The 21,326-nt window shown below is 49.9% G+C and overlaps 1 protein-coding gene across 20 annotated transcripts in view; it reads right to left on the bottom strand.

Annotated features, from left to right (window-relative positions):
* The window catches only part of TNS1 (tensin 1), a 208,038-nt gene that overhangs the window by 64,357 nt on the left and 122,355 nt on the right, over window positions 1-21,326 (bottom strand). For 17 of the 20 annotated variants that reach the window (XM_063713033.1, XM_063713036.1, XM_063713032.1 and 14 more), the window contains 6 exons: window positions 18,853-18,965; window positions 18,340-18,400; window positions 18,040-18,115; window positions 17,330-17,459; window positions 14,676-14,741; window positions 13,228-13,344 (listed from right to left, as the gene is read on the bottom strand). In XM_063713033.1, coding sequence (XP_063569103.1) covers window positions 13,228-13,344; window positions 14,676-14,741; window positions 17,330-17,459; window positions 18,040-18,115; window positions 18,340-18,400; window positions 18,853-18,965 — 563 coding nt within the window. The remainder of the gene's footprint in view (window positions 1-13,227; window positions 13,345-14,675; window positions 14,742-17,329; window positions 17,460-18,039; window positions 18,116-18,339; window positions 18,401-18,852; window positions 18,966-21,326) is intronic. The other 3 variants (XM_054549819.2, XM_063713043.1, XM_063713042.1) reach the window with 1 other exon arrangement.

Raw genomic sequence — 21,326 nt, forward strand, 5'->3', positions numbered from 1 at the left:
AACATCTCAGGTGGGCCCCTGCCTCAGGGCCTTTGCACCTGCTGTTACCTCTGCCTGGAATGCTCTTCTCCAGATATTTGTCTGGCCAGCTTCTGTGCCTCTTTCAAGTCTTGGCTCAAGTGTCCCTCCTCAGAGGGCCTGGACTGATCAACTCCCCTTTTTAAAAATGTCAACTCTTCAATGCCTCCATTCCCAATCACCCTTACTCTGCTCCATTTTTCCAAGGGTATTTCTCAAGTTCTAACAGGCTCTGTCAGTTATTTATTATGGTTGTTTTTAAATGTGTTATTGTCTGCCTCCATTAGAATGGAACTGCCACATGGCAGGGATCTTTGTTTCATTCATTGTTCTGTCTCCAGCATCTAGAACAGTGAGTGGCCAGCATAGAGTAAGCACTCAGTAAAGACCTATTGAGTGAAGAAGCAAATGTGACTGAGGACAGCTTATGTACTAAAGAATGTAGATGATGTGGGGTTTTTCCTTCTCTTCATCTTCTTCAATTGCATGGACTTAAGGTTAGGCCTATCCTTATGTCATTTCCACCTTCTTGCATGCTGATATGTTTTCTCACAGGGAAGAGGCCATAACCTGCAGTCTGGTGGTCACTGATGACCAGTGCCAAGGAGGCAGGACCCTTGAGCCCGGGGAGGGGGGGGGGCGGTCACACCTGGGGATGGAGCCCGGCATTTAGATGATGATGGGGAAAAGGTTCACAGACACCTAGTTCTGCATAGTGGGAAGAACACTGGACTTGCAGCCAGAGGCCTTGGTTCAAAGTCCAGCTCAAGAACTGGGATGGTTGAAGGTGAACTCGGGGAAGCATTTTATAAAGTGCCACCCAAGGTCAGGTAGTGGTATTAGCAAAAGTTAATGCTTAATAATGACTTCCTGTATAACAGTCGCTGAGCTAGGCGCCCACAGATTATTATTTTTAATTCTCAATGCTATAAGACAGGTACTAGCCTTCTCCCCATTTTACAGGTGAGAACACTGAGGCCCAGAAAGGCTAAATGATTTGCCCAAGGTCAACAAAAGGCAAGAGGCAGAGCTAGGGCTCAAGCCCAGACAGCCTGAGTCCCAAGGCCATGCTCCCAATCACCACGGGGCCTCCCAAGGATCTTCCCACCTAACGACTATCACCTCCCAAGGACGTGGGTTCCACCCCTTCCCAGCCCACTCTAAGACACTGTCCTTAATTTTAATGGAGGCAGCCTATTACTGAAGCTATGTGAGCTCAGTGACTTTGGTAGGATTTTAGAAGGTCTTGTGCCAGGGAGAGGGACATAGAGAAGAAAGAAGGAGATTTATAGGGGATGAATCATCCATGAGCAGCTGAGGAAGTAGAGGGAGGGTTATCAAAGGAAAAAGGACTAATCATTTGCCAGACCCCAGATCCCTTGAAACCTTTTCCCATAAACGGCCTCAGAACTGTCCATCAGAGAGAAAGCAGGGACTCAGAGAGTGGACCAAGAGGGAGGGGGCTCTGCTGCAGGAAGACGGGGTGCCAGGTAGCAGGCAGGGGAGGGAGTGGGTAAATGCAGGCAGGCTCCAGGGAGGATGCCGCCTCTCCAAGGCTGATGGAGAGATTGGCCCCAAAGCCAGGCGAGGACAATGAGTGAAGAAGCTCAACTTTGCCAAAGCAAATCAGCCTCTGAAAAGGCAGGGAGGAGCGCCCAAGGCCTCAATAGATCCAGCAAGGAATCATCTGGAATAATCCAGAAAGAGGACCTTCACCACGGAGGGCTAGATGCTGCTGTGAGCTGAATGGGGAGGCTGGAGGGCTGGAGCCTGAAGGCAAGAAGGCCCACTGTAGGAGCCACACATCCATCAGAGCCAGGGGTGGCATCAACCCACCCCCACCTGCGTGGGACTCTGAGTGGCTTGGTGGAGTCTCCCCAGGCGGCCACATGGGGAGGAGGTGAGGAAAGGCAGCCCTCAGCCAGCCAAGTCCACCAGGGCAAGAAATGCAGGCTCTGTGGACGCATCTATTGCGGGTTTGGTGTGCTTTATTTTGTAAAGGTTGCTTTGAAAAACTGAAAGCAAAACAAAGGAGAAAAGAGGCCCCTGCACCCCTTCAATAGCAGACGGGGGAATGGAGCCCCAGGACTCTGGTGAGGGCTTCCGGGCCAGCTCAGCTCAGCTCCTGGGAGCAGCAGGGGCCCCCGGGGAACACCAGCCCCTCCCTTGGCCCACACTGCAACTGTTCTCACCTCCCTGGCCTCCTGCAAGGGTGCCCTGGCCCTCAGCTCACCTCCACCACCTCCAATATCCCGCTAAGGTCCCACCCACCCCACTGCAGTGACCAGAGCAATTACGTGAGGAAGCCAGTCAGATTTGATTGTTTCTGGTTCCTTTTACTTTCCAGACTTTGAACAATGTTGTTACGCCACTTTTTAATCTGAAAAACAATTCTGCCTTCAATGTCATCTATCCTCCCAGGGGCCCTTCAAATGCAGACCCTCTGCAAAGCCAGCCCCTCTGATCATAATCATCCCCAGAAGACAGGGCACTTGCCCGAACCCCTTACCCACGGGCTGCGGGTTAGAGTGGATACAGCACTGGGCTGACACCCCCGCCCCATCTCCAGACAACCCCAGGGCACAGCTTTCTATATCCCCAGGACTTGCACAGTGCCCACCCACCTAGCAGGGGATCAGTTAAGTATCTGGAAAAAGAAAGAAAGGAAGGAAAGGAAGAAGAGAGGGAGGAAATGATGGGTGCAAAGCAGCTTCAGGTGAGTAAGAAAAAGTATTTGATTGATAGAAGCTTAAATTCCTTTTATTGGATATAATTAGAGTCGGTATCTTGGGGTATTGACGGGTCCGGATAGCTTGCACTTGTCTACAGGTCTGGCAGGAGAGGAAACAGGGAGGGAGGCTGAGGGGGAAAGAGTACACGCTCCCCTGACCCCTGCCTCGATCTGGATATTTGAGCACAAGAGAGCAGACTGTGCCCAGAGCTCCGGCTGGCTCTAAACATGGCTCTGGCCTTCCAGCCTGCACCCGATGGCAGAGATAGAGCACCAAAGGCACATTCACTCGGGAGGGTATTGGTTTACCATGTGTTCCATGGGCAGAGGCTGCTGCCCAAGCATGCCAGCTGCCTCGCAGAGCAGGGCCAGCTAAGGGTCCCAGGGCATTGAGACAAACCCAGCGCTGCTCAACAGAGAACAGTGCAAGCAGGTGGCTGGCAGATACTGGGTCAGTGGTGTCATCTTTTTACCCGCAAGGTCAGGCTTGCCTTGTATTTGAATTCTCAAGACTCTAATTGTGCCAGTGAGTCAGGAGAGGACTGGGGAGTCCTCTTGGGGGAGGCAAAAGAACCAAGAATCCTCCTCAAGGAGCTGTCTCATCCAGGCCTCTATCTTGGCCTCTATGCAGACCAGCACACACTAAGATCCACCCCTCTTGTCTCTCAACTTCTCTGCCCAAGGGGGCCAAGAGGACAAGAGGACCAATCTGCCTGCCACAGCTGATTCACCCTCTCACAGTTGGGAAGTTCTATCAGGAGGCTAACCCAAACCTCTCCTGCTAGTATCTCAGCCCTTTGTCCTATATGATGTGATAGATCAAGGTCAGAAGCTTTCAGTAGCAGCTTTGAATTCCTCCCTCCCCTGCTACTGCCCCCACCACCTTGAAGTCACAGGCCAGAAGGGCTATCCCATCTGGAGGCCAGGTGACCATTTCCCAACAAAAATCAGTTCAGGGTCGAATCTCAGGCTCTCAGCACCCACATGTAGAAACTCACCCCTGAAGCCCTCTGCTTAGATACAAGGGGCACATGTATCACTCCCCAGGAACCTTGGACTATTTCCCTGAGTTATCTGGGACCACCTGCAATCCTGTACTCCCCTCTCTTGCTGGTTTCTCCCACGTCTTACTCAAAAGTTCAGAAGGCAAGAATGTCAGACCCTGAGAAAATACATCAAGGGCAAACAGTGTGGTGCACATGAGTTCTCTCCCACAGCCCCACCCAGAGTGAGCACTGGGACTCTGCTCCCCACTGCTGAAATGTCTTACTCTCAAACCTGGAGGACACCTTCTCACCGCTCTCCCATCCGGCCTGGGTCCCAGGAGATGAAGGGAGACAGGGCTACACAGGCCCGGGGCTGGCTGGAAGGCAGAACTCATGGGCTTTTTCCTGTTCTGCCATCCGGGGATCTGAAACTTGGCCTCCCTCTCTGTGTAATGGGGCAACCTTTCCAGGCTAATCCAGGCACCTCTTCTAAAGCTGGAAAGAGATCAGGCCACACAGCCTGAAGCATTTTGGGCTACAGATGAAGATCATAAAATGTTAGGTAGCAGTGCAGATCCCTGACTGGTTGCAGACCCACCATGTTGGAATCCTGCCTTCACCATTTATCCAGAAGACTTCCTTGGACAAGGTCCTTAACTTCTCTGTTACTTGCCTCAGTTTCCTCATCTATCAAATGGGAACACTATTTGTGACCAGATGTTAATGTGAAAGTACTTGGGTCTCAGTTGTAAAAGAGGCCTGAGGACAATGAATGACACATTTCAAAACTAAGGCAAGAGACCACTATGCAGGCCTTGGAGAAGAGATGACTGACATCAAGAAGTGAAAAGACCACTCACAGAATGGGAGAACATATCTGCAAATTATATACCTGCTAAGGGACTTGTTGCCAGAATATAAAATGAATGCTTACAACTCAATAATGAAAAGACAAAACAAAAATTTAAAAAGTAAACAGAGGATGTGGATGGGCACTTTTCTAAAGAAGATCCATGATGGCCAATTAACACATGAAAAGATGTTCAACATCATTAATTCTTAGGAAAATGCAAATTGAAACCACAATGCAATACCCTTTCACACCCACTAGGATGGCTAGAATCCCAAAGACAGAAAATAAATGTTGGTGAGGATGCGGAGGAAGTCTCATACATTGCTGGTAGGAACGCCAAATGGTGTAGCCACTTTGGGAAACAGTCTGGCCATTCCTCAAATGACACAGGTGATCCAGCAGTTCCACTCCTGGCTATCTACCCAAGAGCAATGACAACCTAAGTCCACACAAAAACTTGCACATACATGTTGACAGCAGCATTCTTCACACAAGCCAAAAAGTTGAAACAATGCAAATGTTCATCAATTGATGGTGATGTATGGATAAACAAAATATGTATGGTATGGCCTACAATAGAATATTATTCAGCAACAAAAATGAATAAAGTACTGATACATGTTACAACGTGAATGCACCTTGAAAACATTGGGTCAAGTAAAAGAGACCAGACACAAAAGACCACATATTGTATCACTCCATTTACGTAAAGTGTCCAGAATAGACAAATCTACAGAGCCAGAAAGTAGATTAGGGTTGGGAGTTGGGGGCAGAAATGGGAGTGGCTGCTGCTGGTTATAAGGTTTCTTTGGGTGGGGGTGATAAAACTGTTCTAAAATGAGATTACGGTGATGGTTGTACAAGCCTAAATACACTAAAACCCATTGAATTGTATACTTTAAAGAGGTGAAGTTGTGGTATTAAATTATATCTATACAGCTATTAAGTTTTTAAAAAGAGAGTGATGGCTGAAAACTGCTTTGTGGCTCCAAACTATACCGCCATACACACCATGCACACACATACATATCAAAGGTGTAAAAAGATTAGGAAGTGGAAGATTGTAAGAGGAATTGTGGAGAGCATGGTGTTTGGCAGCAGGTCCCACCTTGCTAGAGGCGTCTGCCTCATCTCAGTGAGTCTGCTCAGAGGCTCAGCAGGTACCTGCAGGCGCATGGAGGATGTGAAAGACAGGGGCCTAACTGTGCTGTGGGAACAGGGATGGGGGCACACTGGCCACCTCAACCCGGGTGTTTGCGGGGGCCAGGAGTGCTGACTTTTTACTTTGGACCAAGGTGAGAGAGAGCCAGCCCCTGGGCTGCCTCAAATGCTGTCCACGAGGGCCACCTGCAGGGGTGAGAGATTTCAGCAGGAGGAGGCTAGAGGGCTAAGGAAGGGGGTCCTGAGCATCTGAACAGAACCACGTTCGCCGCCCAAAGAGAACAGCGAATGAAAGACTTTTGGGCAGTTGGACGGGATCTCCCAAATACCTACAGAAGTGCCTCAGGAGAGAAGCCAGAGGGCATTCAATGCCTCCAGAATCTTCCACTGGCAAAGAACTCAAAAGATATCATTTGTGTGTCTGTCTCCACACAGAGCATGCCTGTGCAACCCCACCAGGCAAGAAAGAATGTTCTGGAATGTTCCCCCTTTCTTCCCTTCCTAACCCTAAATATGTAAGTCAGGAAAACAGAAAGAAAACTTACTGAGCCTCCCCACCACCACCACCACTCCCACCCCCCAACCAACACACACACACACACACGCACACACACACACACACACACACACACAGCTAGCAGCCAAGTAGGAGCTGACAAGGGGGAGGAGCAAGTTCACCAGCACTGGGCATATTTATTTATTACCAACCAAAGGACCCTGTATTACCTGAGAGTGGCTAGAAAAGGGATGCAACTTGCCCCAGTGTCATTTGGGGGAAGGGGAAACAGGGTAGACTTAAAGGTCAGTAGTATACAAAACAAGTAGCTTTTTAATCACGTCCTACAAATTCCGCTTGTTCAGCCCAGTAAGTACAAAACAGCACCCACCTATAGGTGTCTGGTGAGGATTAACCAAGAGAACATACAGTCAGTGGTGCCTGGCACCCAGAAAGTACACAGTGCTCTCATCTTATGGTCATCGTCAGCATCAGCATCCTCAACATTGTTAGGGTTTTGGAGCTGGAAGCCCTTTTTGAAATCCATTATCCTCAATTCACTGATAATGAAACTGAGAACCAGAGAGGGGAAGTAATTTTTCCAAGGTCACATAGCAAGTTGATGTCAGAGGCATGTCTCCTGACTCCCAAGAGTGGGGCTCCCAGAACAGAGCCAGCTATAGATGGTTCCCAGAGAGTAGAGGGGCAAGGGGAACGTGGGCTTTTTCTAAAGAAGAGAGGGCTAAAATCACATCTGTATCTTCTCTCCTCCAGCACTTCAATAATAATAATAACAGACACAAATCACTGCCAGCATGGCATGCACCACTCTGCTTTTCACATTTCATGTATATTACCTCATTGTATATCAGACAATAATGCTATAATGAAAGTACTGTTATTGAACCCATTTTACAATTAAGACATTTGGATCTCAGAAAGGCAAAGTTACTTGGCCAAGAAACACACCTATAAACAACAGAGCTTAGAACCAGATCTTCTGGTTCTAGGTCCCATAGCCTTAATCCCTAGACATTGGCCTGTTCAACCTTATTTCCAGCTTCTCATCTTCTACGCACAACTTCCTTGCCCCCTTTGAAGCTAGGCATGAGTGTGTGGCTTGTTTTGGCCAATGAAACATGAACAGAAGGAAAGGATGTGAGTTCCAGGCAGGAGCATTGTGCAAGCCATGGTGTCCTCTTCCCACAGCTGCAGCAGTGAAGGAAGCACCTACAAGATGAAGCCGCCCTCAGCCTAGAGTATCTGTGATGAACAGAGACCTTGCTGACCCCCAGTGGACATGTAGCATGAGCAGAAATATGCTTTTGTTGGGTCAGGCCACTGAGAAGGTGGGACCATTTGTCACTGTGGCGTAATTGAGCCTCTCCTGACTGATAGAACCACTAAGCCATGCTCCTTCCTGCTCTAAGCCCATGGGTTGGGAAAGTCTGAGAGGGAAGCCTGGCAGGCCCCTTTTAGGTCTTCACAAGTCATGAAAAGACACAATGCTTGAGCTCAAAGAAATGGAAAGAAATACTATCTACTCCAGCCCTCACATTTCATAAGCAATGAAAAGGACCTGTGGAAAAGGAGTTACCAGAGACACCCAGAACCCAGATCTTCTGCCTCCCAGGCCAATGTCTATCCATGCCTGCCTATCTCTCCATGTCTCTCATCTATTTATTTCTTTCTCCTTCTGGGTCTCTGCCTGTTTGCTGTATCTCTTTCCCTCCCTCTTTCCTCTTTCAAAAAAAAAAAGTATCACAGAGTCCTTGGATAAGCCCAGCTCATAAGAAGTCATCACAGAACAGGGATTCCTGGCTCCAGGCAGAGGCTCCTCCCCAACCCAGATAAAAGCACTTGGGGAGTGGACAGGCACCCTGCAGAACTAGAAGCCCTTCTCCCCTGAGGGCCGAGAAGCTTGGGCACAAAACCAAGGCCCCCTGTCACCAGCCCCCAGTTCTGGTGGGATTGTCCATGGAAACAAGGGAAAGATTGATGGGCACCAACCAGGAGAAACCCGGAAGTGGGGTGGACACCAGCCCCTCACCCTTGTCAGCCAGGCTGGGAGGTTTGTCATTCCCCTGAGTCACCCTGTCCTTTATCCCTGAGAAATCTACTTTCTGAGAGCACCTCTCACTTGCCCAACCCCTGTTCCCATCCTCTCTGTTGAGTCAAGAGAAACTCTAAACAACTGATGTCCAAGGAAGTCACAGAAAGGTGGGGGGTGGATGAGAAGGCAGGGAGGAACCCAGGCCTGGTCAGCCTGCAGGCTTCTCAGAGGCAGAGGGCAGTCCACATCCCTTGGTTCAGGGCTTGCTTCCGAGAAGGCTTGCCCTGGAACACTATGGAGGAATTTGGAGCCTGCTTTATACAGCAGAGGCAAAAACACAGTGCCACCCCTACCCATGGGGACCTGGAATCTGGGCACGGGGCATCAGAACTCAGGCCAAGTTGCTAATGGGGCTTCTGGAGGCTGCAAAACTGGTGTTAGCCAGAGCACTGAGCTGGCAGACTCCAGATCTAACTGGAGAGAGGCAGTGCCCGCAAGGAGGGAACCAGACCTCTCCCCACCACCCATCCTTGACCTTTCCTTCCTCCCCACTCAGGATCAAAGGCCTGGGGCATCCAAATACATGTGACCCAGAAAACTCCTTCTCAGGTGTGACGAGCTGAACTGTTCCCCCATTCAGATTCCTGTGTTGTAATCCTAACCCCCAGCAGCTCAGAATGCCACTGTATTTGGAGATACAGCCTTTAAAGAGGCAATTAAGGTGAAAAGAGATCATTAGAGTGAGCCCTACTCCAATACGTCTTGTGTCTTTATAAGAAGAGATGAGGATAAGAATACAAGCAGAAGGAAGATGATGTGAAGACACAGGGAGAAGACAGCATCTCCAAGCCAAGGAGAGAGGTCTCAGGAGAAACCAACCCTGCTGAAATCTGGATCTCAGACTTGTAGCCTCCAGAACTATGAGAAAATTCATTTCTGTTGAACAAGCCCCTGGGTCTGTGGCACTTTGCTGTGGCTGCCAGAGCAGATTAATAATACTTCAGGCATGGGATTCACCAGAAGGCACTGCTCTGGGAGTAAAGGGTCCCCAAAATGGCAGGCACTCTCCTCCCAGCCACTGTCTCACAACAGAGAACTTCGTCCAGTCCAAGGGTCCTTATTATTGAGCTTCCATTTGATTCTTCACCCTCATCACGCCCCCCTCCTCCTGGCCCAGGAGCAGGTGAGCCCAAAGTCTCCACCGCAGCCTCGGTTTGCTACACAGAGACACAGTTGGACCCGTCCCACCAGAAACGGGCTTCCCTTTGTGGTAGTGAGCCCCTGTCATCATTAGGGCTTCAGAAGTGGGACAACCATCCTGAAGGAGCCACCTGAATGGATTATGGGTATGGGTTCCAGGGTGCTGATAAGCTGAGCTCCAAGGGAGGTAGAAAGGGATTCGGATTCCAATATCAACTCCACATCTTGTCTCATGACCCTGCACAAGATTGCTAACCTCTGCCTACTTCTAGGGTCTTCATCCAGGAAATGGGGTTGGTACAGGCTGAGCTGAGCTAATGCCAAGGAGGGTCCATACTTGGGGGTTTCCTGCCTCTTTGGCAGGCCCCCTCTCTCTCGGGTTTTATGACTAGCCCAGCCACCTGAGCCTGAGAAGTCAGCCTTCAGAGAACAGAAATTCAACAGAATTCGGGAGAGGGCTCTAAGTGTCACAGTGCTGCATGGTGTAAACTTGAACTTGGAGCTGGGTTGGGGGGCTGCAGGCAGTGAGGAAAGGGTTAAACGCAGAGCAGTTCCTGAGATGATGGTTAAGTCAGGGGCAGCAGGAGGGCCTCCTGGGGGACCAGGAGCTCTGAGCCTGGTGCTGGCCACGTCTCACTACCAGGAGAGGGCAAGGTGGGGACACAGGCCACACGAGAGGATGCAGGCCAGAGATGACATCTGCTGCTGACTGCCTGGCTTGGTGCTCCCTGCCCCCCTCTCTGAGTCTCCTGGTGGGCTCCAGAGGGAATGGTCTGGCCTCTACTATCACCCTCCCGCAGTGGGCCTGAAATAGAAGAGGTAGGCAGGGGGCCACTTTCAGAAATGGCCCCAGGTCACCTTGGACACCCTTCCCTCTACCTATTTCGAGAGGCCAGCCACTCTTCAGAAGCATTCCTGAGTGAGCGGCCCACACTGTTCTCTGTGGGTGGGGCCGGGGGCTCAGCTGTTGCCTGCACTGAAGTCTTGCTGAACGCCTGCCTCAGGGCAAGCCCAACGGCCTCCGGGGTGCCACACTCCAGCACACCCCCCTCGCCTAACCCTCCCTCTTCCTAACAGTCAGGATGGGTTGACTTTCTCTGTCCATGGGTGAGAGGTAGCAGCCAGAGAGGTACTAGGCTCAGTGGGACCCAGGTACTGCCACAAAACCAGATGCCCAGAGCAGGCCCCTAGGGACGTCAGCCAACCCAGGACAGCACGGTGGGCAGCGCGGTGGCTTGAAACCCAGATCTGCTCTTGACTGGCTTGGCAAGCTGGGGCAGGTTACTTAACCCCTCTGTGCCCCAGTTTCCCATTCAGACATAATAAGAGTCATAGAATGGCTGGGAGCATCAAATGAAATGGCAACTACCAGGTTCTTGGTGCCATGACTGGTGCATGGTAAATCCAGGCCTTCTCCCTTAGCCATGTCTTGCAGGTGCCTGACATGCTGGCCACAGCTGACACAAATGTGTCAGGGACCCCCAAGAAAACACCACATGCAGTCCTTCCTCAGGCCATGCCGCCCACAAGGGGCTCAAAATGATTTGTTGACTGAATTCCCATTTTACAGCAGGGCAAACCGAGGCCCCAAGGACGGTATCTTGTCAAAGGATTTGAAGCCAGGTAGTTTGGCTGCAGAGGCTGCATTCTTAACCACATACTAACTGCCTCTCATGAAGGCGGCTACAGGCAGGTAGAGGGGACACAGGGTTGGTGAGGGAAGGCCCTGGCCTCCTCTTCTGCCCCCTCGCTCTTCCTTTTTTCCCTTCTAATCCATTCCCTCAGACAGAGGGATGGAACCAGCAGGACCTTTTGGTCAGTTAAAGGTCAGCTCATCCTGCAAGGACAGAAGGGCCCTGTCTGGAGGCTGAGAAGCTGGCCCTCTGCCGAGATGGGGAGCCGCTCTCGTCTCTGCTGTCCCTGGGCTGCCTCCCACTCTGACCGTCTGCTCTTCTTCCTTCCCCCACAGCCAACTACATCCTAAGCCCCGTCTTTCCCACATCTCCTCCTAGCCGTTAATTATTTTACCTTTTATTTGCCTGGCACTTTATAGTTTACTAAATGTTTTTACATTTATCATCGCATTGACTGTGCACCAAGGAGAGATGGAGAGACAGTAAAAATTCTTTCCAATTGCCAAATGTTCTTGTTAAAAATGCAAACATCCCCAGCACAACGACCAATTAGGCTGGCAGCCACTGAGACCTCAGAACAAATTCGCTCCAGCCTCTGCTTTCTGCTTGGCTGCTCAGCGCCAGGGGATGGAGGAGTGCTTTTTGCAATCAGCCCGGGGGGCCGGAGGGGCCTGGCGGGGTGTCTTGGCCAATCCAAGGGTGCTGGGCCCCTGGCGGAAGAAAAGGGGTTGGGAACTGAGGCAGGTGTGAGGACAGGCCATCCACTTTTCAATGCTGCACGTAAAAAAATGTGCTCTCAGTAAGTCCCCAAAGTCTAGTCCAACCACCCTCCCTCATCCCACTTCTCTCTGAAACCTTGTGCTCATTCTGGTGCCCCCAAGGTCAGAGGAGAAATCTTTATTCAAGAAAAGGCCCACAGATTTTCAGAGAGGAGTCATCAAATCCAAAACCTTGGGGAGGGAGACAGAAGACAGCACTGTGTAGAGGAAAGAGGGCACCGGGAGGCCCCCAGGCCTGCCTATCTCTAACCTAGCTCTGCCATGGGCCCCAGGGGCCCCAGGATGGCACAGCCCCACCCAGGACTGGCTTCAGCTGGGAGGAGAAGCCAGACGCTGGGTGCTGTTATCCTTGAAAGGGCCATCCTGGGTCATGGGGGTAAATCAGGAGGTTCTGCCTCTGGGAGGGGTCTCAGTTACCCCAACTGAACACAGATCGGGGATGGGCTGGACCATCCCGAAGGTCCTCCCAGCTCCAACATTCTGCAGTCCTACGACCAACTCAAGAAAAGAAGCTTGTGGCCAAACCCCAGGCAGGGCATCTCAAGAGTTCCTGGGCTCTGGGCGTGCTCACTTTCGGAGCCCGCCCCACATCTCCTTACACATATGCAGATAAACCACATAAATAAATAGAATGCATGTAGAACTCTCAAGAGACGACCTGAGTTGCAGTGGACCATTTGACATAATGTTAGGTTTGTAGCTAAATTAAACATGTATTAATTTCAATTCTGCTGCTTTCTTTTCAAATTTCAGAGCCTATCAGTTTGTTCCCAGCTTTCAAACGTTTTTGTTGGCTGTTGATGAAAGCTTGTAGGCCCTAGATCCTGTGTCTCTGTTCCTAGTACTCTGACCCCAGAGAACTCAGGCAGCAAGCCTGAAGAAACCCAACAGTGGGTTTAATACACATGTGACAAATGCTGTTTTTGCAGCACAATGGGGGGTATCTCAAGCTCCACTCAAGGCTGCATCCTCCACGGAGCCTTCCCAGATCACTCCAGCTCTCAAAATCCCTCCCTGCCAATCCCAGAGAACTCACTGTCCACGGAACTTACTTGGCTGCAGCAATACACTTCCACGATAACCCCCTTGTGGCCATTTTGCTGCCTCCTTTGGCTCTGTCCTCATTTTTATTTAATACATTCATATATGTGCCTTATCTTCCCCCAGTGAACTGTGAGCTCTCAGAGGTACCTCACACTTCCCCTCTGCCTCCTCTCGAACCCAGATCTCTTGAAAGCAGGCCAAGAGAAGCAAGGTCATGTGAGCAGAGGCTGTGCAGTTTGGATAGGGGCTGGGAGCCACTAGGTCCCACCTACCCTCCATGCCGTCATCTCGATGCCCACTGAGGTTGTCGTAGGAGTCCCAGCGGATGAGGGGGTCGGAGGTGTTATAGTCCACAGACACGCTTGGCCCGTTCTCCAGGTGCTCCATGCCTAAGTGGGATGGGAAAGGCAGGGGCAGTCGGGGAGACAGTGCAGAGAGGGAAAAGAGATCAGCAGCTGGAAAAACAGAGAAAGCCCACAAGCTCCCCAGAAGATGCTCCCTGAGGGACTTCTCGTTTTCTTGAGCGTGGCGGGCGGGACCAGTGGCTTAAGCTGGACCAAGAACTGGGAGTCTGGTTTCTTACATTCTTGAAAAGGCTCATGCTGGGTCATAGGGGTAAATCAGGACAGGCACTGAAGAATGAAGACCCCCTGGAAGAAAGCAGGAAGGACCCCTGGCTGGGTGTCTGCCTCTTTTTCTTCTGTGTCCCTGGGGCTCCTAAGGCAGTGCCAAGAGACTAGAAAGTCTGCCCCTAGAGTCAGACCCTGGGGATGGGGGGCAGACTGGTTATGAGCTGCATGGGGTCAGGGACAGCAGAGAAATCACAGCCCTGACACTGAAAGGACATAAAGCCTCCAAAGGGTCATCCCAGGCATGGCCCTGCCCCCTCTTAAAATGCTCTCCACTCCAGACAGAAACCTAGGGGGCATGGCAGAATCTCCTAGCCATCCACAGAAAACCCAGCTCAGCATTAGGACAAATACCTAATGCATGCAGAGCTTAAAAGTAGATGATGGGTTGACAGGTGCAGCAAACCACCATGGCACATATATGCCTATGTAACAAACCTGCACATTCAGCACATGTATCCCAGAACTTAAGGTAAAATAAAGATAAATAAATAAATTTTTTAAAACCCAGCTCAGAGACAGCGTAGCTCCTAGTCAAGTCTGTCAGGGTGAGGTACCTTCCTGGCTTGGCAATCCTTTCTTTAGTCTATCCAGAGTCCCTCTGCCCATAACCTAACTTCATCTCCTTTCATTCCATTCTCAAATAAGATGGTGGACAACTGGTCTCCACTTATAACCAGTCTACAGGCTTCAAGGTTATTATTAAACTGGCCTTCAGGTTGAATCACCTCAGTTCTCATAAATACGCATCGTCTATCCAGCACCTTTGTGTGCCCCCTGCCCGCCAGCCACTCCCTCCATCTACCGTGGCCCTCGGTCTCTGAATATAACAGGCTGATGACCTAATGGGACCAGAACAGTTTATCCAACCCAGTGCCTCTCTGTCTGCTTTTTTATTTTTATTATCCAGAGATTAAGTCACTGGTTCATGTTTAGCTAGGGGTCCACTCTGAAACCCAGATCCTTTACCGATGGCCTGCCTCTCAAAGATAACTTGATCATTGCGGAACAGACCAGGGGTGGAAGTGTGGTGGGGATAGGGTCAGGATAAAATGAAGGAGTGAGAGAATGAATTCTAACTTGGCTTATACCTTGAATTTTCTCTGGCCCATAAGAAAATACAAACTCCACTTTGCCGTACTCTGGAAATCGATCATCTGGAAAAAAAGAAGGAAAAACAAAAATAGGCAAAAAGTCCCAAAAAGGATTCCGTAAAAAGTTTTCTTCTAGAAAAAATTAAAATACCATATATGTACACGGTTAATAATATAATAATAATCAATGTATATTTATACATATATACATGAAATTAAATCTCCTGCCCACTCTAGCCCCTGTCCTACTTGCCTGAGGTAATGAGGTAACTGATTCTATTTCTGTTTCTTTTCTACTAGCAATTTACCTCTAAGACTCTAAATAATAGCCACTATTTTTATGCCACTATTTCTAGACACCAATTTTATTTTATTTTATTTTATTTTATTTTATTTATTTTGAGATGGAGTCTCGCTCTGTCGCCCAGGCTAGAGTGCATATTTATATTTTTGAGACAGAATCTTGCTCTGTCACCCTAGATGGAGTACAGTGGTGTGATCACAGCTCACTGCAGCCTCAATCTCCCAAGCCGAAGTGGTCCTCCTACCTCTGCCTCCAGAGTAACTGGGACTACAGGTGCAAGCCACCACGCCTGGCTCATTTTTGTATTTTTTGTAGAGACAGAGTTTTGCTGTGTTGCCAAGGCTGGTCTCAAACTCCTGGGCTCAAGCAATCCACCAGCCTCAGCATCCCAAAGTGCTGGGTCTACAGGTGTGAGCCACTACACCCAGCCAGACATGAATTTTAAATAACCTCTATGGATTGACCACTATGAATATGAATAATTTGGTTCACTTTTACTACTACCCCCACTTCCTCTCTTCTTAAATCTGATTAGATTATTGTTTTTATTTATGCTATTGATTATCTTTGAAACTTTAAATAAGATAGTTAAGCCTCTATTTCTTTTTCTCTTTTTAGAGACCAGGTGTCACTCTGTTGCCCAGGCCAAAGTGCAGCGGTGCAATCATAGCTCACTGCAGCCTTGAATTATTGGGCTCAAGTGATCCTCCTGCCTCAGCCCCTGGAATAGCTGTGATAACAGGCACACGCCACCATGCCCAGCTAATTTTTTTTTATTTTTTGTAGAGACGAGGTCTCACTATATTTACTAGGCTAGTCTTAAACTCCTGGCCTCAAGCAATCCTCCCGCCTTGGCCTCCCAAAGTGCTGGGATCACAGGCATGAGCCACCATGCCTGGCCATGCCTCTATTTATTGATCTGTCAATTTTCAGTGGTATCTCCTGACTCCCACTATGTAAGAGGAGGAAATCTGTGACCCTTCCTTCTCTCAACTTCTGCCCAATCCCTTATTTATTTTATCAGCTAGCCCTTTATTTTTCCTTGTTAAGACTGTTATCGTTTACATTCTGTACTGCAATTATGATGGCATCTTCTGGCTCCAGTGCAAGGAGAGCTCGTTAAAGAAACACCCTTCTACATGAGCGAGACCACACTAAGGAGATTTGGACCCTCCTCCAAGCCCCAGGTCCAGTCTTTCTCCGCCTGAGCCCACTCTGGACACAGATCACTGCCCACTGCATGTAGGAAAAGAAGTTACAGCAAGGATGGCATCTGCTCCATGGGACACCTATCATGCCTGTGCGTGTCTCCATCACTGCAGGCATCACTTCATAGTATCATGTTTGTGTGTCTCTCACTGAGGAAACTGTGAACTCCCTGAGGGTAGGGCCTGACTTCTTTCTGTTCATATCTATAGGGTCTAGCACATGCCCAACACATACAGACACACAAGTGACGCTTGGTGGGTGGGTGGATGGATGGATGGATGGATGGATGGATGGATGGGTGGGCGGGCAGATGAATGAATATGTGGATGGATGGATAGATTAATGAAGGGATGCATTAATGGATGGATGAATGGGTGGGTGGGTAGATGGATGGGTGGGTGGATGGATGGACAGACGGACAGACAGACAGACGGATGGATGGATGGATGTGTGTAAGGATGGATTGGTGGATGGAGAGAGAGATGGGTAAATGAATGTGCATTTATATGTCCCAGGCATGAATGTGATATAGATAAAACTTCCAATGGATAAAAGAAAGAAGCAAAAGCAAACACCAAAACTTTCCCAACCACCTCTTCTTCTCTCAGAAAATGGGTTCCCCCTTGCTGCTGCCACACCCCTCCACTATTGCTCTTCTGCCCTGCAGGGTAATTATCCCCTGCTAGTCTGCCTCCCAACTCAACAAGATTTTTGAGCTCCACCAAGGCAGAGACCATGCCATGTTTTACTTTGTATCCCCGGCACTTGGTACAGATCCTAGCCCAAAGCAGATGCCCAATGGATGTTGAAAAAAAAATGATTGTCAATAGGACACATGTGACAAACTGGGAGGACAAGATGAAGGAGAGACAGGGAAAGTCATAGAAGGCTGCAAGATATAAAACAGCCCAAGGACTGGGAGGAATTTACCTCCACTTCTACTAACAACTGGAATTCCCAGACCATCCAATTTCAACTCTCTCCCAAGTCTCTCTCAACTCTCTCCCACCATCACGCTGAGACTAGACAGACCACGTGGCCCAGAAAAGATGGTCCCCATACCCACCATATCGTCTCAAACTGAGCTCCTCTCCCTGCCACAGGGGTGCCCACCCCCAGCTCCACTCAAGGAGCGCACCTTTGAAAGCATCATCAAGGTCCTCCTTCCCAAAGACAACCCCCAGGTCATGGATGGCACAGGTGTGGAACTGCACACGGAAGACGACGTCCCGGGCTGGGCTTCGGAACTTCTTGTGGTAGCACTTCAGCTGGGTGGGAAGATGGGCAGAACCAGTCAGGGGCCTGAGGCTGGGAGGTCAGGTCCCAGGGAGCCTCCTTATCAGCTCCACTGACTGAGCCCCCAAGGCTCACCCCAAACCCGGTGAGGGAGAGCTCATCAACACCAAACAGGATCTCAGAGTTCTGTGGGGAAACTTCTAGAACAGCAGAGAATTGGAGACCAGTCTTGGCCTCTGGCGACAAAAATGTCCTCCCAAGAAGTTTCTACATACAAGTCAGAGTGCAAAAAGTAAGATGGATTTAAATGGCAGCAGGAAGGACTGAAGCTAGAATTCAGAGAGTCCTTGTCACCAATAAGAAGCCAGGAGGTAAAAGCTCACGCTGAGTGATATTTCCCTGGAGATGCTCCAGAACAACAGCTAAGCCCAGGGTGAGAGACACGGACCGTGTGAGACTGGAAGGTCTTCCAAGAGCCCTGAGAGCCTATGGTTCCAAGTCTGGCAGCCCAGGAGGAGTAGCTGTCTTGTCCCAAGAGGCAGGAAAGGAGTAAGAAAAGAAGGGAGAGAAAATAAGCAAGGATGGGGCTTGACACAGAGGGACAGCACTCACCAAGATGTCTCCCTTCAAGAGCAGTCCTGGCTCAATGGTGATGCAGACGCTAGTCTGGCTGTCTCCTGGGATGTTGCTAAGGGAGAGAGGTGGGCAGAAAAAGAGAGGGCTGCTGGAGGGGAGATGAGGGAGGGGCATTTTCTCCCTGCTGCCCCTACGCCACAGGGTTAGTGGGAAACCTCTCTGACTCTGTCCTTTCAGCCCTCTTGAGAATACTCTCTCCTCTCCCCAACCTTCTGACCTGGTCCTTAGCCCTGAGCCTTGGGCATCTCTGGCCTCTCATGCCCATGTAATACTTACTAGATGCCAGATGTGTACACAGGTTGCATGGCCTGGTAGATGCGGAGAAACGGCCGACATCCTGTAAAAGTGGGGTGGGTGTTAGCTAAGACAGCAGAAACTGGCAGGCAGGAGGGGCAGAGGAGACAGTGAAGGGAGAAAGAGAGAAAGGAAGGAAGAAATGGGGGAAGACGAGGTAGGAAGGGGAAGGAGGAAAAGAGGAAAGAGTAAAAGAGGAAGCAGAAAGGGGAAGAAATACCAACTTTTCACTTGTAAAGCAAATTAAATTAATAAAAACATTGCCCATCCAACATCACTGGCCAGCAGGCACTGCAAATATCAAACCCATTTTGCAAATGAATAGATTGGTGCTTAGAAAAGTTTAGGAAGCAATACACTGAGAGTCCAATGGAGGCCTTATGACTCAGCAGCTCTCGGGCTGTCTGTTACTACCCAAGGTTGCCTCTTAGAGAAGATGAAAGATGAAAGGGAGGAGTTGGCAAGGGTGGAGGTCAGAGGGCTCAAGGCAGGTACCTCCTTTAGACTCAAAGTTGGGGATGCCGTGCATGATCACGTGGTGCAGAAACAAGGGCTTGTTGTTCATTTTGATGGAGCCGGAGAGCAGGCCACTGAAGTAATGCACGTACCTGTAGTGGTGGGAGAAGCAGCTTCAGGGAATGAGGTCTGTGCTGGTGCAGTAATCCATGTTCTCTCTTTTCCAAGAACATTGCCCTAGACCACTCACCTACTCTACCCTCTCCCCAACCAACATGGTCCTCCTCCCCAACCAGGCCTCCCTCCCAGACATGCCTGCCTGCTGCTGGGAGCCCTAGGTAGGAAGAGTGAGCAGGTATACCAGACCTAGAGCTGGCTCAAGTCAAGCATCCCACTTGGAGTTCGCCACCGCCCTCTGGTGGTCAACATGAATATCTCTTTCCTGCTTCACTCCCAGCCAAGAATCTCCTGCTGAACCAAAATTTCCACCCCACATCCCTGACAGGCATCATTTAGCTGCACAAGGCAGGCCCAACCACCAAACAGCTCTGACGCCCTCACACCCCCACACAAAGCTCAAATCAAGCTTGCGCTCATACTCACAGCCCCAGTTCTGCCCACAGATCCAGTAGCCACAAGTGATAGTCTAGCAAATAGTGAGCAAGACTTTAATGAATGTAGTTCTTCACTTTCTCTACATCATACTAAAGTGCCTGAAGTCCCTCTCTCTGTATCCTTGAGTTTACTTGGTATTCGAGGTAACTAGCTTCTAATAAGTATCTATCTCTAGGGTCAACATCCCCCAATTTTTTTTGTTTTGTTTTGTTTTTGTTTTTGAGATGGAGTTTCACTCTTGTTGCCCAGGCTGGAGTGCAATGGTGCAATCTCGGCTCACCGCAACCTCTGCCTCCCGGGTTCAAGCGATTCTCCTGCCTCAGCCTCCTGAGTAGCTGGGATTACAGGCATGCGCCACCATGGCTGGCTAATTTTGTATTTTTAGTACAGACAGGGTTTCTCCATGTTGGTCAGTCTGGTCTCGAACTCCCAACCTCAGGTGATCAGCCTGCCTCGGCCTCCCAAAGTGCTGGGATTACAGGTGTGAGCCACCGCACCCAGCCAACATCCCCCAGTTCTTTAACAAAGATCTGTTGGAAGAATGGAAGGACTAACCCACACCCTCTCCTTCTAGACAGAGAGGATAAATAAGGTCCAGGAGGGGTCACTGGACTCCAGAGACACACAGCAAGAACACACAAAGCTGGGAGTGGATGGGGAGAGCAGGAAAGAAGTGTGGGCTCCAACGCATCTGCCCAATAAACTAGAGATCAGTCATCTGCCCAATAGAGATCAGTCCCTCTGCGTCGATTGGTCAGCATTTTCCCTTTTCTGATTGGCCATGGAATGCCAAGCTGAGTCAGCTAGACCAATCAGAATGTATTCTGAGGCTCTGCAGGAGCCAGTAGTAGCTCTCTGAAGAGGGTGGAACTAGAGCCCACATGACCATGATAAGATCCCCTCCTGTCTCTTGGCTCCTTGGCCCACCTCCAGGCCTGTGGGCCTCTGTCCCTGGGCTTGGGTGGGGCCTCCTCGGACTACTCAAGTAAGATAATCTGATGGGCAGCACCCGCTCCTATTCAGGCCCCTGCCCCATTACTCAAGCCGGAAACCTGGAATAGCAGTTCCTATCAGATCTCTGGATCGCGCCAACAGGATGTGTCTGTGTTCAGGGGACAATGAGTCCGGGGGCGGGTGACAATGAATGAGAGAGCTACAGGCAAAGCCCCTCCCTCTCTCTTTCCCTGCCCTCCTCTCCTCCATCTGCTCCATTCCCTGCAAGTGACACTGACAAGAAGGCAGGAGGGTGGCAATAAATGCATAGTAAACCCACAGTTGTACTTCCACATCTGGGCTCAGAGAGGTGACCCATCCACAAGCAGAGGCAGTGTCAGACAGGAGCCAGGCAGACATGCCCCAACTGCCTGCTATGCAAGCATATGTTGAACACGAGGTGATGTGGTTTGGCTGCATCCTCACCCAATCTCATCTTGAGTTGTAGCTCCCATAATTTCCTCGTGTTGTGGGAGGGACCCAGTGAGAGATAATTGAATCATGGGAGTGGTTTCCCCCATTCTATTCTCGTGGTAGTGAATAATTCTCACAAGATCTGATGGTTTTATAAGGGGAAACCCCTTTCCCTTGGCCCTCTCTCTTCTCTTGCCTGTCACCATGTGAGATTTGCCTTTCACCTTCCGCCATGATTGTGAGACCTCCCCAGCCACGTGGAACTGTGAGTGCATTAAACCTCTTTCTTTTGTAAATTGCGCAGTCTTGGGTATGTCTTTATCAGCAGCATGAAAATGGACTAATACACCAGGGAATCCCTAAATAATCCTATTCCTGAGAGGTGACACTGATCCCTGGTCTTCAGGCCTTCACTGCTCAGACTCAGAGATGTGACTCTCTGCCCATTCTCTCCAAGCCACACTGTGCCATTGGAACAGCATGCTTCTCTC

The sequence above is a fragment of the Pongo abelii genome, chromosome 11 (assembly GCF_028885655.2).
Source record: "Pongo abelii isolate AG06213 chromosome 11, NHGRI_mPonAbe1-v2.0_pri, whole genome shotgun sequence".
NCBI lineage: Eukaryota > Metazoa > Chordata > Mammalia > Primates > Hominidae > Pongo > Pongo abelii.